Consider the following 26,331-nt stretch of genomic DNA (forward strand, 5'->3'; position numbering starts at 1 on the left):
CCTCCAGTGACCTGGGCGGGGCTCGTCTCTGTACTCCATCTCCCATAGGGCATTGCTCTCCGCGCCTCGGAATTTCCGGGAGAGCTGACTTCCGGCGGCTTGTGGGAGTGTGCGCCACTGCTGCTTCCGTCCTCCTTGCGGGTGCGTAGATGGTTGTCTTGGTTACGGGTTCTAAAGGTCCTCTACCCTGAAATCCCTTGTTGGGGGCCTGCAACTTGAGCTTCCGACTGGAGCCGCCTTCGGTCCCTCTAAGTGTCTGCATTGGCGGCTGGTCAGGCCTTCGGTGTGGAGTAATTGACTCTTTCCAGGTAACCTGCGGCTATCTCCCCTTCTTTCCCGCGTGGGGCAAGGAATCCCACAAGCTGCTAAGTTTGGGGCTTACTTTTGACGCCGAGTGTATGGTCAGTCTCCGTTTCAGATCCTTTGTAATCTAGGAGAGGATTTGTCTTTGAATTCACTTTTACTCATTTCCCTTCAAAAAGGAGGGAGGCTGATTTAAGTATAGTTTTTGCTGTTTCTCCTCCACACACCTTTCCTTATTCAGTTTAGAAAAACTGACAAACTGAAATATTTAATTGCATAATTTGTTATATCATTAGGTATTAAAACAAGGTAGTTGCTAACGTTATGAAAGAGTAAGAAGTTCTATTTAGAATTTCTTGAATTTTTCTTATACCCTGTTGTTTTCATTCTGCTATCTATAAAAAACGTTTTTGTCTCCCTGTTTCCCTGTTTAAAAAATCTTCAGTGATGCCTCATTGCCTGTAGGGTAAAATCCAAACATATTCTGACATTTAAGGCCCTCCTCTTGATCGTTAAAAGAGTGAATGTGTGTGTGTGTGTTTGTGTGTGTGTGTGTTTAGGGGGAGGAGTTAATTATTCAAAGACTTGGCTTTGTTGTTTTACTTCCACTTACATAGCGTTAATACCTGCATGATTTCTCCTTTTTACCGTGCCTGTCCAGATCTTTCAGGATTCTAAGTGCTACCTTTGTGTAACCTTTCCCTGACCAACTCAGAAGTGATTTCTGTTATCTTTTAGCATGTGTTGTTTTTATTAGCGCCATGCTTGCTTATACTGGGCTTTTTTATTCATTTTGTACATTTCTTTGTGTTCTGCAAATAAGATTGCTCCCCCAGGAACTGTTTTTCAAAATTCCTCAGAGGGCTGAGTTCATGGTAGGAATTAATTAATGTGTTTGATTGGAGCAGTAATTTACTTCAATAATCTGTACTAGATTTGTGGTCCACTAAATTGCCTAATATTTATTTAAGGAATCCTTAGTCTCTCTTTAATATAGTCCATGATTTCTGTAATTTTATAGTACATTTAAATTAATGTTGTCTTTTAACCTACAGAATATTAAAATCAATTTAGAGAAGAAAACTGATCCATAATAACAAAAATGTCTCGAAAAATTTCAAAGGAGTCAAAAAAAGTGAACATCTCTAGTTCTCTGGAATCTGAAGATATTAGTTTAGAAACAACAGTTCCTACGGATGATATTTCCTCATCAGAAGAGCGAGAGGGTAAAGTCAAAATCACCAGGCAGCTAATTGAACGAAAAGAACTGCTTCATAATATTCAATTACTAAAAATTGAACTATCCCAGAAAAATATGATGATCGACAATTTGAAAGTGGAATATCTTACAAAGGTAAGATCAGGTTTAAATTTTGTTTTCTATATGCTTTATTGTCTTCAAACTGCAGGTAAATAAGAATTATTTACAAACACACACACACACACACACACACACACATTATCTGAACTTGAAATGATACATTTACATTTTTTGACAAGTACAGCCTTGAAGTAATTTTGCTATTCATAGAAGTAGAGAGTAGAATGGTGGCTACCAAGGGCTGGCATAGTTAGGGGTGAAGGAGAATTGGGGTGATGTTGGTCAAAGGTTACATAATTACAGTTGAATAGGAGAAATACATTCAAGAGATCTATTGTACAGCATGGTGACTATAGTTAATGGGATTGTAATCTTGAAAAATATTGTAATTTTGAAAAACACAGCGAATGTTAAGTGTTCTCATTACTAAAATAACTATGTGAGGTAAAACATTTGTTAATTAGTTAGAGTTAACCATTTCACAGTGTACACATACTTCAAAACATTATGTCGTACATGACAAATACACACAATTTTATCTGTCAATTGGATCATCTGACAGTACCTGCCATCACGCCTGGCTAAGTTTTGTATTTTCTTTAAGTAGAGATGGGTTTCACCATGTTGGCCAGGTTGGTCTCAAACTCCTGGCCTCAGGTGAGTCACCCATCTTGGCCTTCCAAAGTGGAGGTATATTTTCTTAAGTGTATTTTCTCACCATGTTGTTTGCTGCTTCATTTAGCACTAACTGATATGTCTGGTTTTATAGGGAGAATCGAAATTTCTTTATTTTTTTTTTGAGATGGAGTCTACAGCTGTTAACTCAGGTTGTAGTGCAGTGGCGTGACCTCGGCTCACTGCAACCTCCTCCTCCTGAGTTCAAGTGATTCTCCTGCCTCAGCATCCCTATTAGCTGGGATTAAAATCCCTGCCACCACAGCTGGCTAATTTTTGTATTTTTAATAGAGACAGGGTTTTGCCATGTTGGCCAGGCTGATCTCGAACTCCTGGCTTTAGGCGATCTGTCCCCCTTGGCCTCCTGAAGTGCTGGGATTACAGGCATGAGCCACCATACCTGACTAGCCAAAATAATGTTATTAATTCTATATAGACCTCTGCTCTGGGGATTTTCTTTGGTACTTTTCTATTTGCTAGATACTGTGTCGGACTTTCTGTTTTATAGTTACTTTGTCATAATAAGATGCATAAATTCAGGTTCTATAGTCTTTAGCAAATGATGTTTGCCATGCAAGTAAAAGATGTTCTAGTCACTGTTTTTTGTCCGTGCATGGTTATCTACAGTTACAGGAATTGGTGTAAGACTCGTATATTGTCACTAGCTATAAGAACTTTACAGCGATTTCAGAAAGACAGAAGAGTTCTTTCTGTACTTGTCACTGAGAACATCTTATCCTCTCTGTGTTAAACCCATCACCTTTCCTCTTGATCCAGTTCTTTCTACCTCCACATTTTGTTGTTTCACTTATATTACCTCTCTTGATAAGTCTGTCTCCTATTTTAGTTCTTGTCTATGTATGCCAGCATACTTCAGTATCCTGCCACTGGAAAATTTCTGCACTCCAGCCTATCAACAAAGCAAGACTCCGTCTCAAAAAAAAAAAAGGCACAGAAAATGAATGAGGTGAAACAAATGAGGATACTATGTTAGTTGATAAGATAACAACAGCTAATACTTATCGTGTGCTTATTTTTTGTGTCCCCGCAAAATTCTTGCCTCTCAAGAAAGTTATCCAAAACCTCAATCTTGATCAAGTAAAGAACAGTTCAGGTAAACTTTAAAAATATATACGAATGTCTGACATTTATTGAGTGCTTTTGCTGTGCCAGACATTGTTCTAAGAACTTTCAGGTGTTACCTCATTTAAGCCTCACAGCAACCCTTTGAGATATAGGTACTTTTAGAGGAGGAGGCTTTCCTTGACCCATTATATTAAGTGAATCGTACAGTAAGTTAGATAGTACTTGTTACTTAGTGTCTTAGTCCATTTGGTCAGCTATGACAAAATACCATAGACTGGGTAGCTTATAAACAACAAAAATTTATTTTGCATTGGAAACAAGGCAGTCTAAAAGATCAGGGTGCTAGTATGGTAAGGTTCTGGTGGGGGCCCTCTCCCAGGTTGCACACTTCTTGCTGTGTCCTCACATGCATGGCACAAAGGTGAGCTAGCTCTCCAGGATCACTTTTATAAGGGCACTAATCCAACAATGAAGGTTCTACCCTTAATAACTTAATCAACCCCAAAGGCCCCCCACTTCCTGCTGCTTACATTGGTGATTAAGTTTCAGTATACAAGTTTTGTCGGGGGACACAAAAAATAAGCACATAATAAGTATTAGCTGTTGTTACCTTATCACCTAACATAGTATCCTCATTTGATTCATCCCATTCATTTTCTGTGCCTTTTTTTTGAGACGGAGTCTTTCTTTGTCACTAGGCTGAAGTGCAGTGGCATGATCTCAGATCACTGCAACCTCTACCTCACAGGTTCAGGTGATTCTTCTGCCTCAGCCTCCCGAGTAGCTGGGACTACAGGCACGCACCACCACGCCCAGCTAATTTTTGTATTTTAGTAGAGACGGGGTTTCGCCATTTGGCCAGGATGGTCTCAATCTCTTGACCTCATGATCCACCTGCCTCGGCCTCCCAAAGTGCTGGGATTACAGATGTGAGCCACCATGCCCAGCCCATTTTCTTTGCCTTTTATGGCCATTGGGCTGAGTTTATTTGTTATTTATGTGTGAATAAACTATGAGGTCCATGAGGACAGGGATGTTTTAACATTCACAGTTGTATTTCCAGCACTTAGAACAGTGCTTAACACAAAGTAAGTACCTAGCTGTTTCTTAAATGAATGACTGAACCCCATTTTGCTCTGATAAAACCACTAGGTGGTTAATAGCATACCCAAGGCCGTTCAGATGAAAGTGATGGAGCCAGAGAGGATTCAAACCTAGGAAGTCTAAAGTCTGCACTCCACACAACTGAAGCTCCAAACACTTTCTTTTAGGTGCTCTGTAGTCACCTACCTAGTCTAGGCCACTTGGTAGTTTATCCATGCATTCAGTGGTTTCCCATCCCTATTCCCTTGCTCTTTATGCATTTACTCCTCACATGAACTCGTCTACCTTCACCTCTCCAGATCTTTAGGGCAACTCATTGAAGAAACCTGAGAGTATCTCCCATTCATTAATTCACCCACTCAGTCAACAAAGATTTTATTTAGTGCCACCTATATACCGTATCCAGACTTACATTTTGTTCGGACGCCTCTTTTATTATTTGTTTTCAACTTGCATTGTGCTTGGTTGGCAACGGCTTTGCTTCTTTTTAGGTGAAAGCTTTATGTTATAGAAATGTTGGCTGATTCATGACAGGCTCTCTAGTGTAACAAATCCAAATTACAGTTCAAGGTGTACACAGCCCTTTATGCTAAAAACTCTCAGTAAACTAGGTATTGATAAAACATATCTCAAAATAATAAAAGTTATTTACAACAAACCCACAGCCAGTATCATACTGAATGGACAAAAACTGGAAGCATTCCCTTTGAAAACTGGCACTAGATAAGGATGCCCTCTCTCACCACTCCTATTCAATGTAGTATTGGAAGTTCTAGCCAGAGCAATCAGGCAAGAAAAAGAAATAAAAGGTATTCAATTAGGAAAAGAGGAAGTCATATTGTCTGCAGATGACTCAATTGTATATTTAGAAGACCCCATCATCTCAGCCCAAAATCTCCTTCAGCTAGTAAACAAGTTCAACAAAGTCTCAGGATACAAAATCAATGTGCAGAAATCACAAGCATTCCTATACACCGATAACAGACAAAGAGCTAAATCACAAGTGAACTCTCATTCACAGTTGCTACAAAGAGAATAAAATACCTAGGATTACAACTAACAAAGGATGTGAAGGACCTCTTCAAGGAGAACTACAAACCACTGCCCAAGGAAATAAGAGAGAACACAAACAGATGGAAAAACATTCCATGCTCCTGGTTAGGAAGAATCAATATCGTGAAAATGGCCACACTGCCCAAAGTACTTTATAGATTCAATGCTATCCCCATCAAGCTACCATTGACCTTCTTCACAGAACTGGAAAAAACTACCTTAAACTTCATATGGAACCAAAAGAGAGCCCACATAGCCAAGACAATCCTAAGCAAAAAGAACAAAGCTGGAGGCATCACACTACCTGACTACAAACTATACTACAAGGCTACAGTAATCAAAACAGCATGGTACTGGTTCCAAAACAAAGATATACACCAATGGAACGGGACAGAGGGCTTGGAAGTAGCCCCACACATCTACAACCATCTGATCTTTGACAAACCTGACAAAAACAAGCAATGGAGAAAGGATTCCCTGTTTAATAAATGGTGTTGGGAAAACTGGCTAGCCATGTGCAGGAAGCTGAAACTGGATGCCTTCCTTACACCTTACACTAAAATTAACTCCAGATGGATTAAAGATTTAAACATAAGACCTAACACCATAAAACCCCTAGAAGAAAACCTAGGCAAAACCATTCAGGACATAGGCCTAGGCAAGGACTTCATGACTAAAACACCAAAAGCAATGGCAACAAAAGCCAAAATAGACAAATGGGATCTAATTAAACTTAAGAGTTTCTGCACAGCAAAAGAAACAATCAACCAACAGAATGGGAAAAAAGTTTTGCAATCCACCCAGCAACCAACAGAATGGGAAAAAAGTTTTTGCAATCTACCCATTTGACAAACCGCTAATGTTCAGAATCTACAAAGAACTAAAACAGATTTACAAGAAAAAAACAACATTCAAAAGTCGGTGAAAGATATGAACAGACATTTTTCAAAAGAAGACATTTATGAAGCCAACAAACATGAAAAAATGCTCATCATCACTGGTCATTAGAGAAATGCAAATCGAAACCACATTGAGATACCATCTCATGCCAGTTAAAATGGCGATCATTAAAAATCTGGAGACAACAGATGCTTGAGAGGATGTGGAGAAATAGGAATGCTTTTACACTGTTGGTGGGAGTGTCAATTAGTTCATCCATTGTGGAAGACAGTGGCAATTCCTCAAGGATCTGGAAATAGAGATTCCATTTAACCCAGCAATCCCATTACTGGGTATATACCCAAAGGATTATAAATCGTTCTATTATAAAGACACATGCACGTGTATGTTAATTGTGGCATTGTTTACAATAGCAAAGACCTAGTAGCAACCCAAATGCCCATCAATGATAGACTGGGCAAGGAAAATGTGGCACATATATACCATGGAATACTATGCAGCCATGATAAATGATGAGTTCATGACCTTTGTAGGGACATGGATGAATCTGGAAACCATCATTCTCAGCAAACTGACACAAGAACAGAAAACCAAACACCGCATGTTCTCAATCATAAGTGGGTATTGAACATTGAGAACACATGGGCACAGGGAGGGGAGTGTCACAAGATAGGATCTAGGGGAGGGACAGCAGAGGGTGGGGAGGTTGGGGAGGGATAACATTGGGAGAAATACCTGATAAAGGTTACGGGGTTGGAGACAGCAAACCACCATGGCACATGTGTACCTATGCAACAGTCCTGCAAGATCTGCACATGTACCCCAGAACTTAAAGTACAATTAAAAAAAACACAAAAACTGGAGGCAGGAAAACCAATGAAGAAATGATTATAACAGTCCAGGTGAGAGATGATAAGGTTCTAACTGAAGACTTTTCAGTGGGTATTAAAAAGGATGATACTGTTTTAACAGCTATTCATGAAGTAAACTCAACAACAAAATACTGATTTCTCATCAGAATCAGCAGTGAGGAAGAACTAAGGAATCAGACATGAGTCACATATGTTTTTTTGTTTTGTTTGCTTTAGAGGCCAGAGAGATACAGGGAATACAGGGTTAGGTGAGGTTGATTATTCCTTTTGTTTTGGAAGTTGAAGATGTGTAGTGGTCAGATGTTTAGATCTGGAATATATATTTAGTGTCTGGCTTGGAAATAATTACCTGAGCAAGGCATCAACATAAACAGTCTTTGTAGTTTGTGGATACAACCATTTCAAAAAAAAACCTCAGTCCTGTTTTTTTTGTTTTTGTTTTTTTGAGACAGGACCTCCTCTCTCTCTCTCTCGCTCTGTCTGTCTGTCTCTGTCTCTCTCTCTCTCTCTCTCTCTCTCTCTCACTTAGGCTGTAGTACAGTGGCAAGATTATGGCTCACTGCAGCCTTAATCTCCTGGGCTCAAGGGATCCTCCCACCTCAGCCTCCCAAGTAGTTGGGACTGTAGGCACATACCACCACATGCAGCTAATTTTAAAAATTATTTTGTGGAAATGAGGTCTCACTTTGTTAACCAGGCTGATCTGAACTCCTTGGCCTCCCAAAGTGCTGGAATTACAAACGTGAGCCCCTGTGACTGGTTCCTCTGTCCATTTTTAGCCTGTTTCTTTTAACTGTTTTTAAAATATGTTTACTATGGAAACTGAAAGTTTTTCTTTATGACAGATTTGAAAATTTGACATATAATTTATCTCTTTCTCTTTATTAAGATTGAAGAATTGGAGGAGAAACTTAATGATGCACTTCACCAGAAGCAGCTGCTGTCATTGAGATTAGACAACCAATTGACTTTTCAACAGAAAGATGCCAGGTAAGAAAAGTTAAAAAAAAAATCTATATATATTTTTAGTAATTTTATTGCCTGTTCATGTTTGTTATTGTAAGCTAAAATAGAGAAATTTTAAGTCAGAGATAGCAACAATTTTTACATCTAGACTACAAAAAAGTAGGATACTTGATACAGTACATAAAATACAAAAAGTCAAAATTCAACATTCATTCAACAAATATTAGTCAGTGTAAACAGTGTATGATGAAGGAAGCTCTCTAAAGTGACCACCATTAACCTTTCTTCTATTACTCAACATACTCATTGATTCTCATGGCCCATTGGACTCTCCTGGCTTGAAGTGCTTTCTATTATGCCTGCATACTTTCTCAAGCTCAGTTGTGGGCTTATCAAGAGTCTGTTGTTTATTCCCAAATATGCCTATGGCAGTTATACATATTTAACTTAATTAAACATTATATAAACAATGACATAAAGTCTTTGGAAAGTTTCAATAAAAGGAATTTTTAAATTATGAAGTTAAATGTAAGCAACACAAATTTAAAGATTGGGGGCAAATAGCAAACAGATCCATAAAAGATACCTTCATAGATTTCTTGGTAAACGTTTTTTAGGATCTCATGCCATTGTAAAGAAATTGAACTTGGAAATTATAAATGATAATTTACACACAAAAAAACATACCTTTGTATTCAAAATATCTGCCTCCTATATAAAAATGTAAATATTTATTTCTATTTCTATGTTTTAATTAGAGGTAAATGTGTAAAATAGGTGTATTTTCTCTTTTTAAGATTTTACTACTTAACTGATACTGTAGAAAATTACCAGACCTTTTGTCACCCACTATCACATTAGATTAGTGGATCTCAAACTTCAGCATATATCAGAAACACATGGAGGGCTTGTTTAAAAAGACTACTGTATCCCACCCTCAGAGATTCTAATTTGAGGTGGGTCCTGAGAATTTGCATTTTTACCAGGTTCCCAGGTGATACAGATGCTGCTGGTCCAGGACCAATACTTTGAGAACCAAGGCATTCAATAATAGGTCTTCTAATCTAATTGTATAAGACATATATCAGATTGAATGATGCTGCTAAGAGGGCAGTTAGGAGTCTATTGCGGTAAAACTCTTGATAACTGATGGTGGTAAAAAAAAAAATGGTGGGATTCTGAATATATTTTGGAGACAGAGCTGATGAATTCAGTGTGGGGCTTAAGAGAAAAGGGGGAGTCAAGGATTGCACCAACAGTTTTGGCTTGAACAAATGAAAAAAATTGAGTTTCTGTCAGCTAAGAAGGAAGAAATCGTAGAAAAGGTTTTGTGGGTAAAAAGCAGGAATTCAGTTTGAGACATGTTAAGTTCGAGTTTTCTTGTTAGAAATCCATGTGGAGGTATATGAAAAGTCTGGTCTAGTGGTACAAATCTGGGGATCATTAGGTTATAGACAGTATTCAAGTCATGAGACTAGATGAATTCCCCAAGGAGGAGTGTGTACTGACAGAGAAGGGGACCAAGCACTCCAACAAGACAAAGCAGAAATGGAGACTGAGAAGGAACTACAGTAAAATAGAAAAATTAACAGTGTGGTATCTTGGAAGCCAGGTGATGAAAATGTATCAAGGAAAGAGAAATAAGTTGTGTCAAGTGCTATCATTAGATCATGGAAGAAAAGAACTAAGAATTGATCATTTGCAATTTAGATGTCATTGAGATTTCATTAGAGACAGTAAAAATATGATTGCCATGGGTTTAAGAGGAAAGGATTTGGAGACAGTAAGTATAGACAACTTTTGAGCAGGTTTGCTTCAAGGGGTAGCTAACAAAGGGGGAAGTGCAATGGGGTCAGGAGTTGTGATTTTGTTTGTTCATTTGTTTTAAGATTGAAATAACAGCAGGTTTGTCTGTTAATGGGATTGATATAGTAGGGAAGGAGAAAATCAGTGATATGATTTGACTGTGTCCCCACCCAAATCTCATCTTGAATTGTAGTTCCCATAATTCCTACATGTCCTGGGAGGGACCTGATGAGAGGTACTCGAATAATGGGGGTGGTCTTTCCCATGCTGTTCTCATGATAGTGAATAAGTCTCACAAGGTCTGGTGGTCTCATAAATGGAAGTTCCTCCGCACAAGCCCTCTTGTCTGCCAGTATGTAAGACTGCCTTCGCTTCTCCTTTGCCTTCTGCCATGATTGTGAGGCCTCCCCCTACATGTGGAACTGTGAGTTCATTAAACCTCTTTCCTTTATAAATTATCTAGTCTTGGGTATGTCTTTTTAACAGCATGAGAACAGACTAATAACATCAGATTGTCCCTTCTTGATCAAAATCTTTCACTAGGCAACTAAGAATAATGTCTGCTACATGTATTCTTTGAGAATGGTGAGTATGTGCAGATTACTGTTTTCATTACCTCATTGGTTGAGTGAATACTTTATGGTGGTTCGTTCTTACCATCTTTAAGAGATATCCTTGAGGTGTGAGGATAAAAGGGAAATGAAAATTACTTAGTAAGTAAAGTCCTTGATGTTTAACAGTAAACCTTAAGCAGAAGAAATATATAATTTTATAATTTGAATTTCTCAAATTATTTATTAAGAATATCAAATCTCTGTTTAATAATGTATATGGCTACACATTTAATAATTAGTATGGAATTGTCATTTCATATTTAACTGGTTAATATGAGTAAATAAGCATTTAGCTGAAGTTAGTAAATAAGCATTTAGATGGATCCAAAAATTTCCTATCAGGCTTCTCATTTCCTAACTTTATGTTGCTATAAATAGGAAACTATGAGAAAATTAAATCTCGAACACTTTTTTAAGGCCTCCCATAAATTCTCTCCTCATATAGCAAATATCAAGAATTAATGAAACAAGAAATGGAAACCATTTTATTGAGACAGAAACAACTAGAAGAGACTAATCTGCAGCTGAGAGAAAAAGCTGGAGATGTTCGTCGAAATCTGCGTGACTTTGAGTTGACGGAAGAGCAGTATACTAAATTAAAAGCTTTTCCTGAAGATCAGCTTTCTATTCCTGAATATGTATCTGTAAGTATCTTATATCCCTTTTTAAATACTACATATATTTTTAGACTAAAATTTAGTATTTATATAGTAGCCATTACTTTTGAAGTACCAAATTGATATATTATTTTATGGCCATGGATGGTGAATGATGTTGAGATCCAAATTTTAAAGGATCATGACCATTGATCTCCAAAGTCAAGCAATACATAGGTTTCTGAAGTTAATAACTACATAGTCCATATAAATGAATTATCATAAACTGGTGGTTTCTTACATTCTCAAAATGAAAAATTATGAACAACAGATTAGTTGTTGCCAGGGATTGGCTAGGGATAGTGGGAGAGAGGAGTTGGTGTGATTATAAAGGGATAAGATGAGAAAGAACTTGGTGGTGATAGATGAGCTCAGTATCTTGATTGCAGTTCTGGTTACACAAATCTAGAACAGCTAGGATTGTGTATGGCACTGGTCTCAAATATTTTGGTGTCAGCACTCATTTACACTCTAAAAATTATTGAGAACCCCAATGAGTGTTTGTTTATATGGGCTATATCTATCAAATTTACTATACTAGCATTTTAAACTAAGAAAATTTTTAAACTATGTAAGCACACAATTCCATTGGCCTTAAGAGTGATATTGTCATCATACATCATGTAGCTACTAGCAAACTCCACTAAAGAGTCATAAGAGAATGAGAATGAAATGGGGAAAAAAAATCTTAGGAATTACTAGTAAAGTCATTTTGATCTTGTGTATTCCCTGAAAGGATCTCAGAGTGGCGAGCAGGTCAGAGTCGAGATCCTAAAACCATATGTTGAGAAGTGCTGATTTTTAATATATAGATGTCATTTTACCCTAAGAGGCTTGAATTTTTTCATCTGTAAAAAGGGTTAATAATAATAGCAGTGCCTTTCAATTGGTGCTAATTGTAAATATTAACTATGACTATGTATATAAAATGCTTATGAGCATAGTGCTTAGAAGATAGTAAACTCATAAAAATGTTAACTGTTGTTTTTGCTGGAGTGGTGGTTGCTATTCTTGGTTCTCATTGGGAAAAGATTTCCAGATTAGTGATGTCTCATAAAATGAAGTTACTTTTTGATCAGCTGTTTTTTTAAAAAAAAAATGGCTCAAATACTGTTTTTCTGCCCAAAAATGCACTGTCCAAAACAAATATCTCAAGTTGTTTTTGAGGCTTCGTTTACAATAGATATAAAGTATCCTACTGGTGGCAGTTACACATATTTTTGCTGTTTGGTTAATATTCCTTCTTATACCTTTTGTTTTCACAGACCTATTATCCTTAACTAATTAATTATATGCAGATTCATGTTATTGAGGGCTAATATTAAGATTTGCCTCTTACCAAATAAAGGTATTCTTGTAATACAGTCATGTATTAAGGAGTTTCAGATTGCATGCCCATATAATAAATATCCCCTAATTACTAATTTGCCGATGATGTCTTAGTTTTATAGGACCTTGTCAGATGGAACACTTTACTGAGGTAGGGCAGGAAAATTCCTCTGAGAGAAGTGTGAGTGGAAAGAGAGACCTAAACTAAACAGAAGTAGTGACATGAAAGATGCCTCTTGATTCATTCTAGTTAGACTTCCACTACAGGGGCAGCAGTAAATAAAGTTTTGCTAAGAGCCTGGGATGAAAATAAAGAATAGACTTTACCTCTTCAAGTATTTATTGAGTACTTATTATATATTCAGGCATTGGAGAGAGAGCAGTGTATAAACCAGACAAAAATCCCTGCCCTCATGGAGCTTATGTTGAAGTGGAGCAACATAGCCAATAACTTAAAAGTTAAATAATGTAGACTGCCTGTTTGTCAACGGTGCTGTAGAGAAAAGAGCAGGGGTGAAAAATAGAGAGTGCTACTTTAAATTAGGTAGGGGAATCAGGGAGGGCTTTACTAGTAAGATGATATTTGGTCAGAGACCTACAGGGAAACAAGGCACGAGCCATGCATTTATATGGAGGAAGAACTTCTCTAGCAGAGGAAACAGGAAGAGCAAGACTCCTGAACATTTATGATATGTTCCAGAAGTTTACAAGCAGATAGTGTGGAGTGAGCAGTAGTAGATGAGTAGTAATGGAGTGTCAGTAGAGAGGAGGAAAGACTGTCAAAGGTAGGAAGTTATAAATCATCTGACCCTTGAGGGAAGTTAATTGAACATTAAGGCTTGATATAAAGTATTACCGGCTAGGGTTCATTAATGACTGTCTTGTTTTAGTTTTGTAAATATTTCTCTTTATTATTGATAAATGAGAGCACTACAAATTAGCCAGTTTTCATTAATTTGGATTTAAGACTGCTTATTAATTTAACTTCTTTTTCAAGGTTCGGTTCTATGAACTAGTGAATCCATTAAAAAAGGAAATCTGTGAACTGCAAGTGAAAAGGAACATCCTAGCAGAAGAATTAAGTACAAACAAAGACCAACTGAAGCAGCTGACAGAGGTGTGTATGGTTTTGATTGCTGGTGGGAGGAAGCTTCAACTTTTTCTGTAGAGTCCCTCAGATTTGTGATAAGGAATATAAAAGTCAGTGGTTGAAAAACTGGACTATGGGATGATGACTGCTGCAGTTCTTCTTAAGTGATGGGAAGGAGGTTAAATTGGAAATAGACATCTTAAAAATTGACAAGATAAGTCTATGATATTGACGTGTCTCATGGTTGAGCTTTTATTGTTACAAGTCATTTTTATAATCAACTGCTTTTGAAATCCTAATATGGGCTATATCTGAAAATTGCTGTGTATACTCAGATGAGGCACATGCACATAGGATTTATTTAGTAATTTGTCTCTATTTCTAACATCACTTTCTCAAGAAGTTTAGGCAAGAAACAAGAAATGTAGGCCAAGTTATGCAGGGGATCTCTTGCAAGTGTCGTAAGAAAGAAGAAAAGGAGAATACTTTTACTTTGAACTAAGGTGACTCATAGGTTCTGGTTTGCCTAAGACTGTTGCCATTATTCCTGTGGATAAATGTTAATAGCACCCCTTTATTTTAAACAGTATCTCAGCCTAGACAATGAATATAGTTATCATAATTAACATTTATATAGAAGGGTAGACTAATCATTAACTTGGTTATATTATTGACTAGATATCCTAGAATACTATCTTATAGTCTGCTAACAAAAAAAAATGGTAGATTGATTAATTCTACCATGTAACAGTTAGAAATGGGTGGCTATTTTTCTTCAAAGATTTCATTATTCTGAAAGGAAAACACTTAGAGTTTATAAATAGAGTCTGCTGCAGTTCCTCATTACAAGTTAGCCTTGTTTGTGATAGGAAACGGAGCTACCATCCATTTATTATTTATTTGGCTTGTCAAATGCAGTTAACTCTCATAATATTTATTTGGAGCATGTGTACTGATACTAGCATTAACCCCAGTGATGTGCATGATGCTGTGCTAGGGTGCTGGCAGTGAACCCAGTAGAGGCAATGTCTGCCCTTCTAGAGTTTAAATTCCAGTAGGTTAGAATTAGAACATTAGAAAATATTAAAAAATAAGAAAAAAAGAACATTAGACAGTATTTTGACACTCTCATTTACTGTGTGACGTTTACCAAGTCATTTAATAATTTCCTGTTCTGTCAAGTGGAGAAAATAATAGTTTGTTCATTTATTTAATTGCATTGCCCGTGTTTCTGTTTCAGCATAAAAACATGATGTTAGCAAAGTTGCATACAAACATTTATGCCCTATTTTAAGGGCAGTTTTTAATCAATAATATTATCTAGAAATAAATACAATTTCAGTTGTATTTTTGATGCTCTACTTTGCTGCACTGTTAGTCCTAGACAGAATTTACTTAAGTCTTACCATAGAACCAATATTACAGACAAAGTAAGAAAGCTCAGCTTTGTTTCTCTCCTCTGAGGAGCAGTAACATCAGTAGGAACAGTTACAGGGGCAGATGTGTCCCTACTCCAAGCTTTGGTTGTTGTTTTTTTTTCTTCTCCTTGCATGCCATATTATGCAGGTTAACTGTTTTGCACATTTAGAAAGATAACTCAATTTTTTAAAAAATTCAACTGTAGTCAAAATAGTGGAAAACAGAGAAGGCCTTAGTTTAGCCACTTTCTAATATTGCAGTCTCGGGCAAATCATTTCTACTCTGTTCTTTCTGTAAAATGCCCAGGATGGTTTTGGTGGTACAGGGGTTATTGGGGAAGAGGCAGTTACACAGGTTTTCAGAGTTGGTTCTATGGCTCCTTATGGTACATTAGCATCCCTCAAGGACTTCTTATTTTTTCGTAGGAGGGTTAGAGGAGCTCCCTATCCTTGTTTCTGTCAAACCCTTTTTAAAATTACTTTAGTATTTGGGACTTCTCAGAGTGATTTCTCTTGAACACAGATTCCTAAGGCCATTCTTAGAGTTTGTGTTTTTTCTGCTCTGTCAAGCTACAGGTCAACTTACCAAACACTAGGAATAAAGTAAATATTTTTAAATAAAAAGCAAAACCAGTATAATTAAACAACTTTATTTATTTATTTAGACAGAGTCTTGCTCTGTTGCCCCAGCTGGAGTGCGGTGGCGGGGTCTCTGCTCACTGCAGCCTCCACCTCCTGTGTTCAAGCGATTCTCATAACTCAGCCTCCCAAGTAGCTAGGCTTACAGGCATGTGCCACCACACCTGGCTAATTTATATATTTTTAGTAGAGATAGGCTTTCACCATGTTGACCAGATTGGTTTCAAATTCCTGGCCTCAAGAGATCCACCTGCCTTGGCCTCCCAAAGTGCTGGGATTACAGATGTGAGCCACCGTGCCTGGCTGAACAGCTTATTTTAAGTAAAAGACCTTTTATATAAGGATGTAGCAAGCATTAAATAGTAGTACTCAATATTAAAATAAATGTCACATATTCTGGAGTGTATTTTTTGAAATGATTCATTAAATTATTTACTACTATTGTATTATTTGAGGAATTAAAAGATATAATTTGAGTTCCATCTCTGCAACTTGGTAACAATGTGATGATGTTGGATAAAAACTTAGTCCTGTCTGTCTCCCATCTTGACAGCTTCTCCATCTGTAAAATAGGGATGATAACATGTAACACCTACCACACATGATCATTACTATAAAGAACGAAATTTATTCAATAAATATGTATTGTGCATTCACTATACAGCATACATTATTCTTGGTACTTGGGATACCTCATTAACTAAAACGATAATCCCTGCCATCATGGAGTTTATGTTTTTAAAGGATATCTGTTGGATGTATATTGTGTTTTAAACAGGAAAGCAAACAATAGCAAATCATGTAGTATGACAGAAAGTGATAACTGCAATATAGAAAAGAAAAAAATAGTTCAGGATAAGGTGAATTGAGTGCTATGTGGAGAGCAGGGAAGAGAGCATTGTCAGAATTGTATAAGGTTGGCTAGTAGGTCTCATTAAGCAGCTTAGAAGTTTACAAAGCCTTGAGGAAGTGAGAAGAAGAACAAGGCTGTCTTCCTTGAGCTCGGGGAAGAGCTTCTAGGTAGCAAGAACAGCCAATGCAAAGGCAAGCGGATACTTTGGTGTTTGTGGAATAGTGAGAAGGCCAATATGACTGGTATGCTTGAAGGGAGGAGAAGAATACTTGTAGTTAAGATCAGAGAGGTAATGAGTCTGTTGAGGTCATCATACAGACTTTGATTTTAACCTTAAGCGAAATGAAATGTTGCAGGATTTTGGAAAGAGGTCTGACATGATCTGACATGTACAGTTGACTGTTGAACAACATGGGTTTGAACTTTGTAGGTTTATTTACACATAGGTTTTTTTTTTCAGTAGATATACTGAAAAATTTTTTAGAGATTTGTAACAATTTGAAAAAACTCACAGATGAACTATGTAGCCTAGAAATATAGAAAAAAATTGAGAAAAAGTTACATCATGAATGCATAAAATATATATAGATACTACATTTTATCATTTACTACCATAAAATTTACACAAATTTCTTATCAAAAGTTAAAATTTGTCAAAACATGCATACAAACACAGACCTTACAAGGTGCTGTTTTCAGTAGAGGAAAATGTAAACAAACGTAAAAATGCAGTATTAAATCACAGCTGCGTAAAATTAACTGTAGTACATACTTTACTACAGTAATAATTTCTTAGCATCCTTCTGGCTATTCTGGTAAACTCAAGTGTTTGGGATATCAACTTAAAATGCTATATGACGCTAATCGTCTCCATGTGAGCAGTTCTCCAGTAAAATGTGAATCACAATACAAAGTGATCTCTTGCAGTTCTGGCATATTATTTTTCATCATGTTTAGTGCAGAACTGTAAGCTTTGAGTAACTCCATGGGAGCCATATAAAGTGTCACCAGTGATGCTGGAAGAGCTGTCAAGCAGCAGAGAAAATTTATAACATTATAAGGAAAAGTTAAATTGCTTAAATTGCAGATTGAGGTCTGCATCTGTTGGGTTGTCTACCATTTTGGACAGACTATTAATCTTGTAAACAGATAGTGTAAAACTTAAAGCATCCATAATGCAATACAGTTCTGTAAATGTATTTTCTTAGAATTTTCTTAAAATTTTCTTTTCTCTAGCTTTTATTATAAGAAGACAGCATATGATACATGTAACATACAAAATATGTGTTAATAGACTATGTTATAGTAAGGCTTCCAGTCAACAGTAGACTATTTGTAGTTAAGTTTTCAGGGAGTCAGAAGTTACATGGTTTTTTTTTTCAACTGTGTGGAGGTTGGTACCCCAACCCCTGTATTGTTCAAGGGTCAAGTCTATTTAAGGTATCATTCTGATGGGCACATAGTAGATCATCAACAAACGTTTTGTTGATTGCATTTCTTTTAATGAGTATTTTAAAACTTTCTTATTGTCCTGGATAATGTTTTTTAAAGAGAGTTCTCTCTGCTGAGAATAGACGGTAGAGCTATAGGGATGGAAACAAAGAGACTTGTTAAGAGGCTGTTGTAATCTAGGTGAGAGATGATTGTGCTTCAGATCTAGGTGGTGGTAGTGCAAGTGGTAGATTCGGGATTTATTTTAAAAGTAGAGCCAATAGAAAAAAGGTAGAGTCATGAATTGGATGGAGGATGTTAAAGAAAGATAGGAGTCAAATTAACTCTTTAAAATGTTGGTTTGAATAACTGGAAGGATAGATTTCTGTTCAGCTGAGATGGTTAGGTTGTGAATGAAGCCGACTTGAGTGCAAAAGAGAGTGTGGATCTTAGACATGTTGAGTTTGAAAGATGTGTTGGATGTACAGTCGAAGATATGTGGATGTACAGGTGTGAACTTTAGAGGATATACATTAAAGAGTCATCAGCATTAAGATGATATTTAAAGCCAGGATGAGATTACCAGAGGAGAGTGAGTGTAGACAAGTGAAGAGGACCACAGCTTGAACTCCAGGGCACTTCAACATTGAAATGTGGGAGAAAGGAGGAGGAGTTGCCAGTGAAAAATAGGGAAATTAAGAGAATTTTATGTCCTGGAAATCAAAGGACAAAAGTTTGTCAAGGAAAAGAGAGTGATCAGCTGTTTGAAATACTGTTGATAGTTGCAGTTAGATGAAGACTGAGAATTGACATTGTATTTAACAAGGTCATTGGGAACCTTGTCAAGAGTAGTTCTGGTGAAGGAGGGGGGTCAACAGTTTGATTACAGTGTGTAAGAGTGAATGGGAGGAAGGAAATTGAACGTAGAGTGTAGACAACTCTTACTAATATTTCTGTGTAGAGGAACAAAGAGAGTTGGCAATTACAGAAAACATAGAGTCAGGTAAGGCTTTTTTTTTCCTTAAGCTAGGAGAAATCACAGCTTATGTACTTAAAATCACATTGTAATCATAAAAATTTTCTCATTGTCAACAATGGCAGAAGGACATTCATGTAATTGTTAACCAACAGTGTAGGCAGTACTATTGGATACCCAGTTATAAATATGTTTAAGACTCCCCACGGGGCCAGGCGTGGTGGCTCACACCTGTAATCCAAGCACTTTGGAGGCCAAGGCGGCCAAATTACCTGAGGTCGGGAGTTCGAGACCAGCCTGACCACCATGGTGAAACTCCATCTTTTAAAAAAAAGAAAAAAAAAAAAAAAAAAAGGCTCCCCCCACGTTAGTGCCATCCATGTATCCATGTAATAGAAAGAGTCATCTATATTTGGGGCATTTTCAATAATACATACTTCTGTATTATGATATTTGGGGAAACAATTAGAACACAGCAGTGTTTGTTGATTGAATTACTCCTGATGAGTTCTGTGGGACATTCTTAATATCTAGATAGTAGTTTAAAAAATAATAATTTCATTAGTAAAGTGAGATAATTTATCTCTTAATAGCTAGAATTTTAATTATGTCACAGAAAGTTGAGTTTCCATTTAAAAAGCAACTGAAGAATATATTTATAACTGGGTAAGGAAGATAGAGAATGTTATGATCACTAGAGGAGGGTTTACAAAAAAGTCTGAGTTATTTAAATAGGGCTGGGGGAAGCTGAAGAGGTGATTGGACCCTGTCAGGTTACTGAGGTTCAGTTGTCATCAGTGACAACCATTGTCTTTAGGACTTTTGAACCATTGTCTTTAGGACTTTTAAAACTAATTAAGAACCATTGTCTTTAGGACTTTTAAAACTAATCACAAGCCCCTAATTTATGAAAGTGCTAAATGAAATTATCAGTTTTTCAGTTGAAGATTTCTGTTTTTTCTTCTATTACTTAGAATGTTCTTATTTGAGTGTTTTTTACCCAGTGGTATTTCATGTTTCTTTCCTCTTCAGTCTGTGGGCTGTGTATGTGATGCTTATTATTGGTGGCCTAAAGCAGGCAATAAAAACACAGAAATGCCTATCATATCCAAAGGAAGTAGCAAGAACATTACGACTTTTCCAATGGTATCATTAATTTTAAGTTTCTTGACCCAAAAGAGTAAATTTTCCTTTTAACTATAGTGGGAGAAAAAATTATATATTTTCCTTATCCATTGCAAGATTTATGGCTGAGACCCCAATAATAAAAGGGTAACAACAGAAAAGCATGACACATTTATATTTAAATTTACATGTAAATATACATTTTACGTGACATGGGAGCCTTCAGAAATGAAGACTAAAAGACACGGGGAGAATGTATTTTTGTGGACAGTCATGCATAAGTATGATTGGAAGACAAAAGAATGTGATCTGATGGTAATCAACTGGGAGAATTTAGCAAGGCTTGTTTGTTCATATTCTTCTTGGCCTCTGTGTGTGGCATTCCTTCCTATTGGGTATAGGGCAGGACGCCTGTTACCTTAGGGGAGAGAGGAGGGAAAAAGAGAGTGACCTTCCTAGGTTTGATGACCTGCTTCAAGGGAGAAAGGGCCAAGGGAAATTTTTTTTTTCTGTGGCCCACTTGAAGAGAGATGGGTTGGGAGAAGGTCAGAGAGACCTCCCTGTCCCTGCAGTTTTCTTAATTTCCTTCAGGTTAAAATACTCAGTATGCCAGAGTACCGTATTTTGAGGTATCTGTTCTAAGTCCTAACAGAGGAATAAATATTGTATTTTGTAATGAATAAATTGAGAATATATCCAGTGAAAGTGTGTTCACTGATTCCGTTTTCCTAAATTAGACAAAAAAAAAAAAAAGGAAGTGTTACTTTGTTCAAAAAGTGGTAAGATACACTGCCATAGTAAGTCTTAGGACAAAGTCCTCGATATGAATAACTGCAACCACTATAAAGTTACTATTTTGTTTTTTTTTTTTTTTTGAACCAGTTTCTCATTCTTGTCGCCTAGGCTGGAGTGCAGTGGCACAATCTTGGCTCACTGCAACCTCTGCTTCCTGGGTTCAAGTGATTGTCCTGCCTCAGCCTCCTGAGTGGCTGGGATTACAGGCGCCCACCACCATGCCCGGCTGATTTTTGTATTTTTAGTAGAAACAAGGTTTGCCATGTTGGCCAGCCTGGTCTCCATCTCCTGAACTCAGGTGATCTGCCCACCTCAGCCTCCCAAAGTGTTGGGATTATAAGTGTAAGCTACTGCACCTAGCCTAAAGTTACTAATTTTTAATAAGACATGACTCATTTTTCATGTGGCACTATTCAAAAGATTTTCATACAGTGATTCAACAAATATTTTATTCTTTAACTCACATATTTAAGGTTTGACATTTTAAGATAAATGACATTAGTCTTATTAATGACTTTATGTAATTTTAAAGTTGGATAAAATATAAGCTTTGGGGAAAAAAAAACATGACTGGATAGTATTCATCCAAGAATTTTGAGGGACTTAAAGGGTGAACCTGAATCTGCAGCACATGTATAATATTGTTATCAAATAGAACACTTAGAGTAGGTATAGTTTCTGGAAAGCTGGTAAATTGCCTGCCTGACTCTAGAAACTAAGGACCCCCAAATTGAAAGCTGATAAAGCATACTTCTATGCTTACTGAGCTTTCGTAATGCATGAAGATTAGTATCAGTGAATACTTAGGCAAGTTAAACCTACTGGGAAAGGTCAACAGAGTTGTATAAGTGGATATATTATATTTCACATGTGTATAAAGACAAAATAGGGAACAAATTACATAGACTTTCAAAAACCCATTGACAGGGTTTTAAATTCTAGTTTTTAAAACTTGGCAGACTTTTAAAAAATTACAATTAAAAACATAACATTAAATTTACTATTTAACCATTTTCATGTATACAATTCAGTAGTGTTAAGTATGGTAACATTGTTGTGCAACAGATCTCTAGTACTTTTGTATCTTGCAACACGGAAACACTGTACCCAGTTAGACACTAATTCTCCCTCTTTCCTCCCCCTAGTCATTGGTAACCATTTTTTAACTTTGTTTCTATGATTTTTATTACTTTAGATTCTTCACATGAGTAGAATCCTACAGTATTTGTCCCTTTGTGATTGGTTTATTTCAGTTAGCATAATGTCCTCAAGGTTTATCCATGTTGTAGCATGTGACAGAATTATTTTTCTTTTTTAAGATTGCATATTCCATTATATACATATACCACATTTTAAAAAATCTATTCATCTATAAATAGATATCTGAATTGCTTCTACCTCTTGACAGAAATGGACAGACTTTGTAAGAAGTGTTGTCATGAATTCTCAGGGAATTGTTTTCTCTTTAGTAGTTAAAGGATAATAGCTCCCCCCTCCCCGCAAAAAAGGAATAAAAAGGAACTAAATGAAGAATGAAAATAGAAGTATTCTTCAGATGTAACTGTTAAGTCCAATCTTATTCGATATTTGACATTTTAACACATTTATTGGGCTGGGTGCGGTGGCTCACGCCTATAATCACAGCACTTTGGGAGTCCAAAGCAGGGAGATCACCTGATGTCAGGAGTTTGAGACCAGCCTGGCTAACATGGCAAAATGCTGTCTCTACTAAAAATACACAAATTAGCCAGTTGTTGTGGCAAACACCTGTAGTCCTAGCTACTTGGGAGGCAAAGGCAGGAGAATCGCTTGAACCCAGGAGGTGGAGGTTGCAGTGAGCTGAGATTGTGCCACTACACTCCAGACTGGGTGAGAGAGCAAGACTCTATCTCAAAAAAGAAAAATGTAATACATTTATTGACGAGGAATCACAAAGTATGATCTCAAGTTTATAGACAGTAAAGTTTTTCTGAGAGGTGGAACACCAAACTAGTAGGGCAAATTGGAAGAAGTTCTCAAAAGATAAGTGGACTGATTTTAGACGAATGTGTTTTCTTTTTAATAACTATCAATCAGCTTATATTCCCAAAATTAGCATGTTCAAAATCTGCCCTAGAGTGTAATTTTTTGTCATTTTATTATAGAAATTTTCAAAGATAACTTGAATTTTACAGTGACACAGTATATTTATCTCTCCATCTATCACTGAACTTTTTTTTCCATTTGTCAGTAATTCTGTCTTTTAATTACTGAGTGATATTACATTGAATGACTATAGTTATTTACCAGTTAATGGGCATTTGAGTTATTTCCAATTTAGAGACTTTACAAACAAAGCTGCTGAGAACATTTGAGTATGGTTTTTTTGTGGACGTATGTTTTTGTTTTGATTAAGTGAGTAAGTGTGGAATTTTTTACTTCTATAATTTCATTTTGGTTGTTTATTACAGCTTTTATTTCTCTGCTATTTGTTTGCTTATTATGAACATATTTTCCTTTACACCACTGAGAGTTGTTAAAATTGGAGCTTTAAAATTCTTGTCTGCTAATTCCAAACACGGGGTCACCTTGGAGTTGGTCTCTGTTGTCTTTTCTTTTAGAAATGAGTCACCTATTCCTGTTTCTTCAGATGTCAAATAACGTAAAATTGTTTATTTACACCATCAAGTAAATGTAAATGAGAACATTGTGATTATTATGTTGCTGAGACTCTGCATTTTATGTACCTCTAAACAGTGGTGATGTTTTATTTTAGCAGGAAATTAACCTGGCTATACTCAGATAGTGTACTCTGTCTATTGGGCAGCAGTTCAAATTTCAGTTCAATATTTTGGTCTTAGTAGGGCTGCTTAGAGTCTGTTCTACACATGGGTTGTTCAGAGGGTAGCCAACTTAGGCAGAAATTACCCACAGAATTCAGTTTCCCCTCTCTGTCTCTGAAATTTCCTACTCATTTAGAACAGCCTCAGTTCCCATAAACTCTTCTGATGCTCCAATCTAGAAAGACCAGAGATTTTCTGATGCACCTTGATCCATCCAACCTGGCACGGAATGGGACTGGCCTCAAGCTAAGCACTATTAAACAAAAGCAAAAAATACCAGGAAACTCACCTAAATCCTGAAAATGATAGTAGTAATGACAACTCCATAGTGGTTTACTAAGAGAAACTAAGGTACCAGAGTTTTGAGACCAGCAATTAATAAAACAGACTTTCCATTTTACTTAAAAAGTTTGTTCTCTACAGGGAGTTCATGAATCTGGAAAAAAAAAAAATTACTGTCAGTCTTACCATTTTACTTCATGCATGGATCTTTCTTATCCAAAATGGTCTTAAGTTTTTTTTGCCACTTGGTGGCAGTATATGTCCATTTTTTTTTTTTTTTTTAATTAAACCTGTTTGAGGCTATTTGGAAAATCTGGTTATTTTTGACCTAGAGGCCCAAAGCTTTACATTTATTGCTTATTTTCATTTATATTGTTTATTTTATATAAAATGCCTGCAATCAATCAGGTAGGGTCTTTTTCTAGTAAAATTTAATATATTTAGAACTTAGAGAGTAGAATATCAAAACAAAAATTTGTGTTCCATAATATGTATTCAGAGATGTCTCAATTATTACACTAATTTCAATTATGCCTACCAGAAATATTGAGAATTTTAAATTCTGTTAAAACCACATTAAATCATTAAAGCCACACAGTTACACAGTTGATTTGACTCTGCTTTTGTTCATATGAGATGAAAACGGTTTTACAAATTTAATAGAATGTGATGTGTTTTTTTTTTTTTGAGATGGATTTTCCACTCTTGTTACGTAGGCTGGAGTGCAATGGCATAATCTCAGCTCACTGCAACCTCCACCTCCCAGGTTCAAGCAATTCTCCTGCCTCAGCCTCCTGAGTAGCTGGGATTACGGGCATGCACCACCATGCCCAGTTAAGTTTTGTATTTTTAGTAGAGACGGGTTTCACTATGTTGGTCAGGCTGGTCTCAAACTCCTGACCTCAAGTGATCCACCCGCCTCGGCTTCCCAAAGTGCTGAGATTACGGGCGTGAGCCGCCTTGCCTGGCCAGAATGTGATTCTTGACCTTTAAAAAGAAGTAATTCTTTCTAAAGTGCCAGTTTTAGTGGATTTCTGGGATATTCCTTTGTAATTTTTTCCAGATCTTTAGTTATTTGGAAATAATGTCTAGATACTATTATAACATTGTAAAATACGGCTCATCTTTTACTTCGTCTGGAGTTTATTTACAAGTGTGAGTAATGTTTTAATTCTAGCATATTTTGAGCTGCATTATGTATATGATCTTGTGTTTGGTACTTTATGTTTATAAAAGTGCTTATAGATAACTTTATCTCCTACTTATGAATTTTCTCTATTAGCAGGTCAAAATTTTGGTTGATCACATGCAACTAGGCTGTATGTTGCTGTTTTGTTATTATAGAGTTAGTTCAGCATGCTTTTTCATTTCAAAAGGTTGTAATGTTAGAGATACAGTGTAAGGTGTTAATAGCTTAATAAAGCTATTAAATTTCATGAGGAAATGGTGAAATGTTTTTCTCTTATGAGAACTTTGGTAACTAGGAAGCAAGAAGAGTTTTGTCAAGATTACTTCCTTATTTAGAAATGTAGTTACATTCTTTAAAAAATTCTGCAAGATTTTCTTAAAGTTCATCTTAAGTATTCGTATGTAAGTAATTCAGTTAATTTTATTTGTATGAAAATGAGTTACTTCATTGATGAAACATGTTTGTTTATTAAAGTTTTTATATTTTAGAGGGTATTAACTGTTTTCTAAGATTTCTTTTTATCTTGTCCAAGTGATGAGCTTCAAGTTTTTTTAATAAGGTGTATTTATGAGGATACTCATCAGTTATAATCATCCTAGATTGCTTAACAAATTTATTAGTAAACAATGATAGATTTGTCTCTTTATATTAAATTTAAATTTTACAAGCACTGCTTAAAATTTAGATTCATAGCCACATACATGGGTTCTACTTTGGTCTGAGGTTGAACTAAGAACCTCAATTTTTAATAAACAGCCCAAGATTCTAATGTGGCAGGTTCATAGACCATGACCACAAATCATTTTTTAAAGTTATTTTTTCTTAACTTATTGATTGAGGTAAACAAACAAACAAACACTTTGAATTCTTAATTAAATTTCATGATTTGAAATTTATATATTGGCTGAGTGCCATGGCTCATGCCTGTCATCCCAGCACTCTGGGTGGGAGGCCAAGGTGGGTGGATCACCTGAGGTCAGGAGTTTGAGACCAGCCTGAACATGGTAAAACCCCATCTCTACTAAA

The 26,331-nt window shown here is 36.3% G+C and overlaps 1 protein-coding gene across 4 annotated transcripts in view; it reads left to right on the top strand.

The window, feature by feature from the left end:
- Positions 1 to 80: 80 nt before the first annotated feature.
- The window catches only part of PIBF1 (progesterone immunomodulatory binding factor 1), a 233,138-nt gene continuing 206,887 nt past the window's right edge, over positions 81 to 26,331 (top strand). For 2 of the 4 annotated variants that reach the window (XM_012442866.2, XM_012442864.2), the window contains exons 1-5: positions 153 to 308; positions 1,359 to 1,657; positions 8,204 to 8,304; positions 11,146 to 11,344; positions 13,683 to 13,802. In XM_012442866.2, the coding sequence (XP_012298289.1) occupies positions 1,406 to 1,657; positions 8,204 to 8,304; positions 11,146 to 11,344; positions 13,683 to 13,802 (672 nt within the window). In that variant the 5' untranslated portion in view covers positions 153 to 308; positions 1,359 to 1,405. Of the gene's footprint in view, positions 309 to 1,358; positions 1,658 to 8,203; positions 8,305 to 11,145; positions 11,345 to 13,682; positions 13,803 to 26,331 lie in introns of all 4 variants that reach the window. The other 2 variants (XM_012442862.3, XM_012442863.3) reach the window with 2 other exon arrangements.

This window comes from Aotus nancymaae, unplaced genomic scaffold (genome assembly GCF_030222135.1).
Source record: "Aotus nancymaae isolate 86718 unplaced genomic scaffold, 86718_ANA_hifiasm-v0.15.2.pri h1tg000088l, whole genome shotgun sequence".
Classification (NCBI taxonomy): Eukaryota; Metazoa; Chordata; class Mammalia; order Primates; family Aotidae; genus Aotus; species Aotus nancymaae.